The sequence below is a fragment of the Ailuropoda melanoleuca genome, chromosome 3, assembly GCF_002007445.2.
Source record: "Ailuropoda melanoleuca isolate Jingjing chromosome 3, ASM200744v2, whole genome shotgun sequence".
Classification (NCBI taxonomy): domain Eukaryota; kingdom Metazoa; phylum Chordata; class Mammalia; order Carnivora; family Ursidae; genus Ailuropoda; species Ailuropoda melanoleuca.
Genome location: NC_048220.1, coordinates 133982201 through 133994582, shown reverse-complemented (window position 1 = coordinate 133994582; position 12382 = coordinate 133982201). Strand labels below are relative to the sequence as shown.

Genomic DNA, 12382 nt, shown 5'->3' with positions numbered 1-12382 from the left:
ATTGACCCCGAGCACGACCAACCCTGTAATGGACACAGTGCTTCTCTTCCATGTGGCGGAAAACAAATCGGTCACACCACGGGCCTTGCTTGGCAGACGCGGAGCTTACGTTCAATGCAACAAAAACCTCAGCTGCTCTTGTCAACACTGTGCTTAGATGCTGGGTACATAACAATTTGAAAAGATCCAGGCTCCAGAGAATACAGTAAGACAGGCGTCCAAAACCAACTCGTCCTCCCACTCTCCTCTCCTGGAGGAGCTGCCAGGACTGTCCGCGCCACCGTCTCGTGGCCACGAGGCCTTCACCAGGCTGGGAGTCGTTAAAACCAGCCCTTCCTCCCCCATGCTTCTCGGCTGCTCCTCCCCTGCTCCCCACCCCGTCCACCCTGGGCTAAAGCCCTCCATCTCCTCACCCTGGCGTAGTGGCAACCTTCTCTCCGCCAATTACCCTCTCTAGTCTATACCACGCCGCTTCCCTAGCAGCTCGCCCAAGTACTACCTCGGGGAAACTCTCTCTTCAAAACCTTTCACAAACACGGTGTGCTTTCTCTACCACCCACCCCAAATGCTGCTGACTAACTATGAGCAAATCAAGGTTTCTCAACCTTGGTACTACCGACAGCTCAGCCGAGATGGGCTGTTCTGGGCACCGTGGGATGTCAGCAGCACCCCTGGTCTCTACCCACTAGATACCGTTAGCATCCTCTGCCTTAGCTAGGCAACCAGAGATGCCTCCAGATAGCACCGAATGTCCCCTGGGGACAGAATCACCTGGTTGAGAATCACTGCTTTAGGGGTGTCCTGACCCCAGACTGCCTATCCCGTCTAGCTGGCTCAGTATTCCTTAACACACACCAGATTCCATGAGCAAAGGAACTTCTCCCAATTTAGTGAGTCCATCACACTGAATTCACTCCCGTCTCTCCATGTTCTTGTATGGTGTCCACTAGCCTTTCCTTCTAACCAACTCTTATCCCTCCTCTGAAGTGTCATTTCTGCTCCTCCTATCCCCCCATAGGGCTTTCTCATGGCCAGTTCAGGCTTTCTTGTCCACCTACAGGTTACCTCTCCCTATCTCTTCCCTCTTTGTCCCACAAACACATGCCCTGCCCCTCCTCTCCCTGAGCCTTTAGGACGTTAACCGTTAACCGGTATGAGTACTTAATCCTCACCCCATCTCATGAGTGGTAAGAGGAGTCAGAGGAACGTGGGACCCTCATCAGACCCTCTCCCAAGGAGAGGCCATCAGGGAACAGCCCCTGTGGCAGGAAGCCCATAGAAAAGAGGCTCAGGGTGGAGTGTGGGATGAGGTCCCAGGCTGGGAGCTGTCGTGCTAAGCAGGGCTCCTGTCTGAGAAGTCGCCAGAGGAGGGGAGAGGCAAGGCGGAGCCTCAGGCACCAGAAGCTGAAGTTCCAGGAAAGGAACCCAGCACGAGGGCAGAAGGCAGGGCCTCATGCAAGGCAATTACATGAAGAGTAGAGCTGCTCTAACCAGGGCTCAGATCCCAAAAGGACCAGTGGCAAGGCTAGGGTCATGCAGACCTCCACACTGACAGAGAAATCTGCTCAGCTTCTGCCCTGAAGGATCCAGGGCCAAGTTCCAGGCAGAAGGCTTTATAAACACACACCTGGCAGTAGAGACGAGTAAGATGCGAGAAGGGTACAAAGGTTCTGGAAGCTTTCACTTAGCATTTGATTTTAAAACAGTCCTGTCAGATATGGGGGTTATGACAACTGACCTTTTAAAAAACATATTAAAAACTGACACACAGATTAAATTGGGTTCTAGCCCAAGAGGAGGCGAGTGGAGAAAAGCACGCTCAACTCAGATTTGTCTACTCTGAGTGCTTTATCGTAATCTTTATAGGGTGGTAACAGCTGGGAAAAATATCTTACTGGGGTCAAGCAGGCAGGGCGATCCCCAGGGAGAAAAAAAGCTAATGGTCCTTTTTAGCACAAGGCAGTAGACCCTTCTACGTGGAGATGGGTCTGCTCATCAGCAACCCGTGTAACCTGCTAACTCGGACCAGAAAGCCAACCAACGAAACAGGGCAAGATTCAGAGCGTCAGAGAAGACCCACGGGGATTCCTTCTCCATAACATGACTCACAGGAGGCCACCTATGACAGGCGGAAGAAGGTACCACTGGATGTCCAGGCCAAACGCACTTTGAGGACGTGATTAAGTTTGGAAATGCTGAGACAGGGAGAGGATCCAGGTGGGCCCTATCCAATCGCAGGAATCCTGAAAGTTAAGAGAAGTCTTGGCTGCAGAAAGAAATGAGAAGGAAGAAAGGAGATATTTGAAACATGAGAGAGACTTGGTCTACCACCACTGCTGGCTTTGAAGGTGGAAGGAAGGGGACCCATGGAAACTAGGAACAGCCCTTGGGTCACAGCCAGCAAGAAAATGGGGACCTCAGTCCTGTAACCTCATATATGACCAGAAGGAGTAGATCGTCCCCTACAGCCTCCAGAAAGGAACACTGCCCTCCCCATAGCTGGATTCGAGGCTGGGAAGACCCCATCAGACCACGACCTACAGAACTGAAGGACACTACCTGCTGTTTTAAGTTGCTATAGTTACGGCCATTTTTTATGCCAGCAATAGAAAACTAATACAACATCTCTGGTTACAAGTCATTTGCTTCTTTTTTAAACATACAGACAGGCATCACTCAGAGCGGGGATCAAAGGCGGGAACGCTGTGGTTTTCCTGACAGGTGGTGGTTTTGTCTTGATGGGGCAGAGCCTGAGGAGCCCCGGCATCCACCTCAAACCGCTTCAGCAATAAGAAAATCAAGGGGCTGCTGGGGGCGCCTGGGTAGCGCAGTCATAAGGCGTCTGCCTTCGGCTCAGGGCGTGATCCTGGCGTTCCGGGATCGAGTCCCACATTGGGCTCCTCCACTGGGAGCCTGCTTCTTCCTCTCCCACTCCCCCTGCTTGTGTTCCCTCTCTCGCTGGCTGTCTGTCACAAAAATAAATAAAATCTTAAAAAAAAAAAGAAAAGAATAGAAAATCAGGGGCGCCTGGGTGGCACAGCGGTTAAGCGTCTGCCTTCAGCTCAGGGCGTGATCTCGGCGTTATGGGATCGAGCCCCACATCAGGCTCCTCCGCTATGAGCCTGCTTCTTCCTCTCCCACTCCCCCTGTTTGTGTTCCCTCTCTCGCTGGCTGTCTCTATCTCTGTCAAATAAATAAATAAAATCTTTAAAAAAAAAAATCAAGGGGCTGCTTTACGATAATACAAGTATCCAAGTCTCAAAAGGCAGTCATAGAAGGGCATTATTAACTGAATTGACCTGCAAATCGGAGGTACAAAAATCCCGTGTTCTTCCCTCAAAGGGGAGGAAAAAGATCTTCATTCTAGGGAAAAAAACCAAGACCCTATTCACAGGCTTTATTGGGCCAATTAGCTATCAGGTTTAACATCACCATGAAAAGAGGGAGAGAAAAACTGTTAAAAGTCTCTGCCTTTTTAACCCCCTGGGTAGTCCCCTGCAATGGATTGACGTTTCCCTGACTGTTAAGTGTAGAAGAAACACTTGCACCTGAAGAGAGAAGCCGGTGAGTTCTGAGACGCTCACCTACAACACACGCACACCTATAAAGAAACTGTAATCTCGCTTCGCATTTCAGCATCAACTAGGATGCTATTTCTAATACATTTGGCATGTGTTACAGACATTTCTCACACAACTACCAGGTGCCTGAGAATGTCCTTGGCTCAAGAAAGACAAAGTCGGGGCGCTTGGGTGGCTCAGCTGGTTGGGCGTCTGCCTTCTGCTCAGGTCATGGTCCCAGGACCCTGGGATCGAGCCCCACGTCGGGCTCCCTGCTTAGCAGAGAGCCTGCTGGTCCCTTTCTCTCTGCCTCTGCCTCTCCCCACAGCTCATGCTCGCGTGCGCTCTCTAATAAAATCTTAAAAAAAAAAAAAAAAAGGCAGACAAGACAGACAAAGTCAGTCCTTGACAAACTGAACAAGGAAACTGCTAGGTAAACAAAGTTCCGTGGCAACGTCAGTTAACACTCAATACTCAGGTACGGCAACCTGGACGCATGTTGTGGCTCTTCCCCCGGAAGGAGGGAGCCCACGGGTCACCCTGGAGCTTTCTGCCCTGGGAACCGAGCGGAGTTGTGCCAGAATGTGCACAACACAGAAGAGACAGCCACGTCTTCATAAACACGTGTGAATGTTACCTTTCCTGAAGAACATATGGAAAATATCATACTCTCGAGACCCAGCGTAAGCCAGCTGAGCCAGTCAGAGAGTTAGAATCCCACTGCCTTTCTTTCCATAGAGCTGCTTAAAAACACGTGGCAAACATTAGGTCAATCTGGCAAAAATGACACTTTCGCAGTGTAAAAAGCAGAGGAAAATTAAGCATTAAACCCGCAAATAACCCATTCCTCCTCATTTCCCAGATCTCCTCTCCCGGTCTAAGGATAAATGAATTGGGGAAACGAGAACACTAAGCAGGCCCTGAGTTTCCATTAGCACCCCCTAGCTTGCTGTAAAGGCTGACGTTAGGCATCAAAATCACAAAGGTATTGGCAAAATTAAGTATATTGCTGAAGAAAAATTACTAAAATATCAAGAGTTTTTTACAATATTAAAATTGTTGTTTTTTTAAAAAACCCCATAAATTTGAACTTGACAAGAAAAAAACATTTGAAAGCAGTTGGCCCCTTTACTATAAGGACTTAGAAACAGGCAGATGAAAAAGATAAAATCTGCAGGCCAATCTTGACAGATACACTAATATATGTACTTTAACGTCAAAAAGTAATGATGTATGATAAAAATGATTTTTTTGGAAATGATTTCTAAATATTACTCTTACAATACAGATATAGTCACATTTCACACAAGTTAAGAGAAATATGTGCACGTCTGCTTTTTATGGACGTGTCTCCCTTCAAAACAGGAATCCTACAAAAAAGAAAGATGGGTTCCCTGGATCCAAATATTCCCCTGGGGGGGGCTCCAGACCCAGAAAAAAATGCGAAAATCCATAAAAGGAGAAAAATCAAGAAAAGGACACAAAAGCTGGACCTCAAGGTACTATTATTTGCAAATCCACATTCCCCACCCCCAACCCCCCAGGCCCTTAACTGAGGAAGACAACCATTCTGGCCACTTCCTCATAGAACACTTAGCAAAACAGAATGCACTCACCAGAAGAGGTCAAATTACCCTTCAATAGAAAGTAATCCCCTCTAATAAAATCAAGGCAATAAACATGAGAACATGATTTATTGAACTACGCTTCTAATTTGGCAAAACTCCCGAAAACACAGGTTTACTTAGATAAACTGGACAGGTTCTCAAAAGGCAGGAAATACCCTTTGAAAACAAAAATTAACATTTGCTCAAAGTTCAGGGATTTTTAAAGAGAATTCAAGCGGAACTTACATATATTTGATTTCTCTTATAGCGCTGGTATAAGTTATGCATGATGGATCCGCCGTGGAGCTCGGTCAAAGCGGCCATGTCATCCACGCCCTCCTCATTCATGGGGTGCATAGCGGTCACCTTCTGGTGTGTAATTGTGCTCTGCTTGTATGTGAACACCTGATGGACAGAATGAATGCAACTGTTTAGCGATCAGCAATGAACAGTCTCCCCAGACATTTCCCACCTGAAAGTACAATCTCGGTACAGTTCCGGCAACAAGGTCCTGAATTGGCCAATAAAAAGTATTACTGCAGAGAACATCTGCATTTTCTCTGTGCCACTTATCTATTTTTAAAGGAAGCAATTATTTGACAACTGCTATGAGATGTTCCTCGAAGACATGAGTTCAAGTATCAGCCATCCCTCGGGAATCGCAGAAATCATAAATTTGCGGTTCACCTCTCCGTGTATTTCTCCAATTGCTATAAATCAGTAGCAGTTAAAAAACTGGCTAACCACACTTTTAGAAAGTAATTTGGCTTCCTTATGTAATGTCTCACATGGGATCATACAATGTATTTCAAAACTTCACCTTAACAGCTTTTCTATCTAAGTGTTCCATAAATTCACCATACGGTCCTATTTGTTCAAATACGTATCTGTTCAAAGGTTGGAACACATCTTCACAGGAATATGTTCAAAAATATCCTTAAATCCCTTCTTGGATTTAAAATAAAATCAGTTTGTTGGCTTGACACCTGTCCTCCTTAGAATTCCAACCACCACCTGTGAGCGCCGCGCACGTGTGGTAGCAAGTACATGACGAACTCGGATATGGTAAGACTGACCACTGAATTTGCATGTATTTCTAAAATCTACTCAGTGCTTTTTTTATCACTGCTGACTTGGTACAGGATTAAGCGTATTAAGTCAGCTGCACCTGTGGATCAGTTTGGCCAGCTTTACATATAAACTCACGTACATAACAGAATCATTCGATGATGGAGTCTACGCCATAATTACTCATTTTAATACTTTTACAACGTTCATCCCTAAAAAACACGAAGATATAGAAAGCAGGGACCTAAAGAACGTGAAAAATGTATAGTCTTCACAGGCACACGTACTTCATATGTGCACATACCCACAATGACTTTCTGGAACAGTATGTGCAGAACTTCCTGATAGGGGAATTCTATTTCTAAATATTGACCACTTGCCTACATGGCAACAAATAGTATGTTATTGCAAAAGAGAATGACACACTAAGGAAAGCCAAAGTACCAATCCAATGGTTTTGAGAAGCCATGAAAAATGGCATGTTTTATTTTTCTAGAGAAAAAATAAAACTTCAGCAGTGGCATTTCTGCCACATGAACCACAAGAGTTGGTCAAAACCAGTCCTGAGAAACTGCTCAATGCAAAAGCAGACACCCGACCGTCTCTTCTCAAGGCCAGCCACTCTCCCCAGCTGCTTCCTGGGCGCAGACGTCCCCCCGGAGACGCGCCAGCCCCAGCGGCCCCACCTCCTGGCAAGGCAGCCAACCCCACCACGTAAGCACCCAAAGGGTAGGACAGGCCTGGGGACCGCTCAGGGAGTGCAGGGTAGGGTATGCCATGGCCAAGAAACAAGTATTAAAGAAGAACGATGTGCAGGAACATTCAAGAGCGTGGATGCACTTTGAAGACACTGACCTTCCATTCTAACTCAAGCACCATGGAAGAAAAATCAAAGAAACAGATTTAGGCCAAGAGTTGAAGTTGTCTTGGGGGAATCTGGAAAATCCCGGAAATGAACAGCTAAAACTCTCTGCTCTTCCCCAGCTTGCTACATGTCAATGATGCTAATCCAGACAGGTTTTCTTTTCTTTACTTTTCTTTTTTTTTTTAAGATTTTATTTATTTGAGAGAGAGAGAGCAAGCATGAGCAGGGGAGAGGGGCAGAGGAAGACGCAGGCACCCCGCCAAGCAGGGAACCTGACATGGGGCTTGTACGTAGGACCCCGAGACCACAACCTGATCCAAAGGCAGATGCCCAACCAACTGAGCTACCCAGGTGCCCCAAGCAGGGTTTCTGGAAATGCCAACCACTGGGCTGGTACTTGGGTCTCCATCTGCAGTAACCGCAATTAGGGTGCTGAAGCAGAACTTTGGCCCCGCGAACTCCCAGACAGCTGAGGAGTGCAAAGGAGAGTCCTGTGTCACCTCTCTGCTCCTAGCACACACCAGGAGGCTCTTCTCATGCCACCTGCTCAAAACTCCTGCCAACACAGTGGGCAGAACCGTTGCTCACGTTCCCAGGAAAAGGTTCTTGTAGGAAAGACGACAGGGCACCAAAGCCAGCACAACTGTCTCCTGCTCCATTCCCCCTCCCCAAAACTCACCATCAGCAAGTCCTTCCCAATGTGGAAACAACTCTTCCTACTAAATGTCCCTGAGTATATGGAGAATTCCAGAATTTGAGGATAGACATAATTTAGAACACTAAAATTGTCATCTGTATTTATATTGATTCTGCCTTTTGGAAATAATCATATACAGCCTACAACACTTAGACACCAAAAAATTATACACACACACACAAATATTTGTCATATGTAGACATTGGTCTTTTTTAATGCCCTGGGAACAGCAAGACAATGTGTAGACTGAAGTCCAGAGCCAGGCACACAGCACTGAGAGAATCGCCTATACACCGTAGAGTTTCTCACCTTCGTACACTTGACTTTAGGTTTTCAGGAACACGCTGTGTGTCAAATGTGGGCACGTGCCCATTCTAGGAGTGGGAAAATCCAGAGAACTGGAACCAATCCTTCCCAAGGCCTCAAGGAGACAGAATCATGATGGGAGAGAATAGTTAAATAAACAAGAGACTACAAACAGAAAAGACAGAAACATTATGCCAAGACAGAGGACAGCAGCTGCTCAAAATATGAATTATCTCCAGAAAAGCAGAATAGTAGAGAAAATGGATTTGTGAAGAAGAGGCAAGGATTACCATCCCTTCAGAGATGGGTTCGTGTGTGAAGACTTAAGAATGGTGCATGGCATACTGCAGGTGCTAAGTAAGGGTCTGATAAATTAAGGAAATCCATTCATTCAAGAGAATATTTACTGGTGTGGTCTAAGCATTGGGAATACAGCTTACATTCCAACAAGGGGAAGGAAATAAAACCAAATACACAAGTAAATATCCATCACAGATGGTGATGAATGTTTATGAAGACATAAATGAGGGTAAAGGGAGGTAAGTACCAAGAGAGGTTACTTCATACTAGATACGAGGACAGCCTCACTGATAGGGTCACATTGAAGTGGAGACCCCAAGGAAGTAAGAGATGGAACCAGCCCCCCACATTCAGTGTGTTAATGCACAGTGGTTGAATAAGCACCTGATCTAATTTAGAAAGATTTCCAAGGATTAATGAGACCCACAATCTTATTTGAGAATTTTTAAGGAGAGTCCCTTGAACCATCAAAAGTCATTGGTATGTGCAACAATCAGCAGAATATTAGTTATATACGATTATTCCCAAATGGCAAGAAAACTCTAGGTTTAAAGAATGGAATTCTTTTTAAAAGGAATTTTGGGGGAAGCAGCTGCCAAAATACAGTAACAGAATATATTCTGTAAAACCCAACTCAGGGGCGCCTGGATGGCTCAGTCGTTAAGCGTCTGCCTTCGGCTCAGGGCGTGATCCCGGTGTTCTGGGATCGAGCCCCACATCAGGCTCCTCTGCTATGAGCCTGCTTCTCCCTCTCCCACTCCCCCTGCTTGTGTTCCCTCTCTCGCTGGCTGTCTCTCTCTCTCTCTGTCAAATAAATAAATAAATAAAATCTTTAAAAAAAAAAAACCCCAACTCAGAAAAAAATGAAGTTACTTCAATGGCACATATACTAGGAGAAAGGTGGTAAGGTTAAGAAGGGGCAGAAAATATAGAAGATTAATAGACAGGAAACCAATTTAGAGAAAACGCAGCCTCCGAACAAATAGCTCCTGTTACAGAAATACAAGCCACTGGTCACAAGACGGACTGGATTACGCATGAGGCAGAACAAAGGAAACCAATCAACAGTATTGGAAAAACTACTTGGAAGGCTTGTCTAATGCTGGGTCCAATTCTACATGAAAGATCAAAAGGCACGGAGTCAATTAATTAAAAAAAAGGAAGCCGAGCCACTGTCAGTCCACTTTCACGTTTAACCTTAGGATAGCACCCATATTGCAAGGAAACTCCCACCACGTGGAGGCAAGAGTCTAACACACGGTTTTATGTATATATACAGATTGCTCTTATTACAAGTCATTAGAAGCCCCAGTCATAACATTTAACTTTCCCAGTCAAAGAGAAAGGAAAAAGAAAGGAACCCTGTCATGTCCCCCTCTGATGGACAGATGGGACGGAGGGTATTCTCAATCTAGGCAACCTCCTCTCACTGTATCCTAGAATTTCTGCTAGAATGTTCTCAGTTCGGTGCCCCTGCTCTGCCCTCCCCGCCCCCCCCCCCGGACCTGTGGCAATGTCTGTAAACATTTCTGGCCCTCGGAACCAGGGGAAGGAGTAGGATGCTACAGGCATGAGATCGGGAAAGGCCAGGAAAGTTGCTACACATCGCAGAATTATTCAGTCCAAATGTCAAGACGCCACATTGAGATACCGTGGTCTAGAAGGCCTACCAACCAGCGGTCTAGGGAGACACTAGGGAAAAAATGTGAACAAGCCAATGCCTAGGAACAAAACCTTTCGTGAAATATAAAAATATTTTAAAAGCAAAGAAAAACATTGAAGAGAGGTTAATCAAACATCAGCATGACCATATTCTGCAATTTAGTTTTTGGCTCTTCCTTATTTGTCCTGAGTTAAGAGGGTGATGGCGTTGAGGACGAGGATGGTGTCTAGGCATTGGGGTTTGCTTCTATCTGCATTACTATTTTCTACCTGTACTGTATTATGGTCAGATGCTATGGTCCAGCTCTTTCTACTTTGTTTCCTACCCCTGCCCAGGGCGGCTGCTGTCCTGAGTGCTGGCCACGTGCATCCTGGGATTCTCCTTGAGATCTCAGCCTCAAGGTTACCCTCTCAGGAGACATCAGTGCAGTCATGGACACCATGCTGGCCTCTTCCTTATTCTGCTGTGTGTACCGTCTTCCTAGCTCCTAGGACAGCCTGTAATTGCTTATCTAATCTGTCATCTTACTTGTTTAAAAAGCACCTCTGAGTCCCCCAGTCTGGGACCCCAGGTCAGTCTCTTTCAACTCATTTGACCACAACCTACAATTAGAAATGTTTTATCCTGTAAACTACCATACACACCGTTTCATAAAACACTTGTCACAATGTCTGATGCATCTCAATATTTTCTAGTCTGCTTCTTTTAAATGCTGGCTGTGACCCTCTGGACTGATTTCACACCTATTATGGGTTGCAAACCATGGTTCGAAAATTCTACAAGGGCAAGAAGCATGCGTACCTTGCTCCCCAGAGCCAGTCGTGGCCCACTATACAGACTCAATAAACACGGAATAAACGGTCCTGTGTTTCAAAATGGGTATAACGTATAAGGAGGGGTAGCGTGGGGTAATGACCGAAACATGGCCTTGGAGTGCTGGAGGCATATCTGGCTGGATTCATTTCTCCTAGACCTATGCTTCCGAGAGCTTAGGGAAAATGAGCAAGGTTCTTACACCTGCTCTGGCCCATGTTTTTTTCCACCTGCAAAATAAGAATGGTAATAACTCAGAATCATCATGAAAGCTAAAGAAAATGACGTAGGTAGAAGTCACAGTTATTGACACAAATGAAGACTGAATAAAAGGTATCTATTCCCATGAGGGGGCCTCATGCAAGGAAGAATGTAGAACATTCCAAAAGGAAATACATCAGTGGTCTTCACCGACAGAGGAGCCCAGACTCCGTAGACACGAGCCTCGAGACCAGCTGGATGAAGAAGGGAACGAGCAAAAGGGAGGGGTGCACAGTAAGTTCTATGGTTTTTAGGACAATCTGAACCTATACATTATCCGATGAAAAACTGATGTACACTTTCCATTTTGCCCCCTTTGCACCAATCTGGCTGGCCTTGTTTGGGTTTTCTTTGGATTCAACTTCGTTTCTGGGGGTACCTCCCTCAGTTTAATTTCCTTCTTTCATTTATTGGCTCATGGATTCACGACGGCAAGTACGATCCATGATAGAGGTGACGGCTTCTGCTTCCCCACCTGTGGCTAAAATAAGCAGCCATGGAAGCCAACCAGGAGCTACCTCGTGGCCACCCCCCTGACCCAGGGGCCCTCAGTGGCTATATATGCCCTCAGGACAAGTCTAAGAGGAAGTGGCCTGACTTAACTGAAAAGCTGGCCTGTTGTTTTGCTGTAGCCTCGAGAGACTGCAGAAAGTCAATGGGGCACAGAAATGGCAAGTCCACTAGAAAGTTCCATCGAACGTTCAAAAGCAAAATCATACAGACCTAGTCTCCGAGGGTGCGGGGGAAAATGGCAACAGGGCCTCGCTTTCAGCTCCCACCGGTCAGATTTAGCATTTTAGTCACATGGCACAGGGGGTTAAAACCATCTTTACATCAATGATTTGTTACCTTAGCCTGCCTTGTTGAGTTTGCTAGATAACAGACGACAGATTACAGGTGAGAGATTGATCTTTTCTTTTTCAAAGACAAACTAGTTTGTGAGATTAAGCCATTTAAACGGTCATCAGGTGTTTGGGGCTCAGTGTCACAGGATGCATGGCATTTGGGTACAAAACCAAAGTAAGGCAAAGGGCTGGACAGAGAGACAAGGCACTTAGTGACCGCTGGCAATGTGCACCAGACACATTGATGATATTGCCTCATTTGATCCCAGGCAGGGGACGAAACAGTGTTGCTCATTGTTTTGAGGATGAATTCACAAAGGATCAGAGAAGTTAGGAAACCTGCCGAAGGGCACACAGCACAGCTAGCATTGAATTCCTTGGGATTGTGGAAAAGCAC

The 12382-nt window shown here is 46.0% G+C and overlaps 1 protein-coding gene across 1 annotated transcript in view; it reads right to left on the bottom strand.

Annotated features, from left to right (window-relative positions):
• The window catches only part of MYO10 (myosin X), a 228227-nt gene that overhangs the window by 135514 nt on the left and 80331 nt on the right, over positions 1 to 12382 (bottom strand). The window contains exon 3 of the mRNA XM_011231438.3: positions 5414 to 5572. Coding sequence (XP_011229740.2) covers positions 5414 to 5572 — 159 coding nt within the window. The remainder of the gene's footprint in view (positions 1 to 5413; positions 5573 to 12382) is intronic.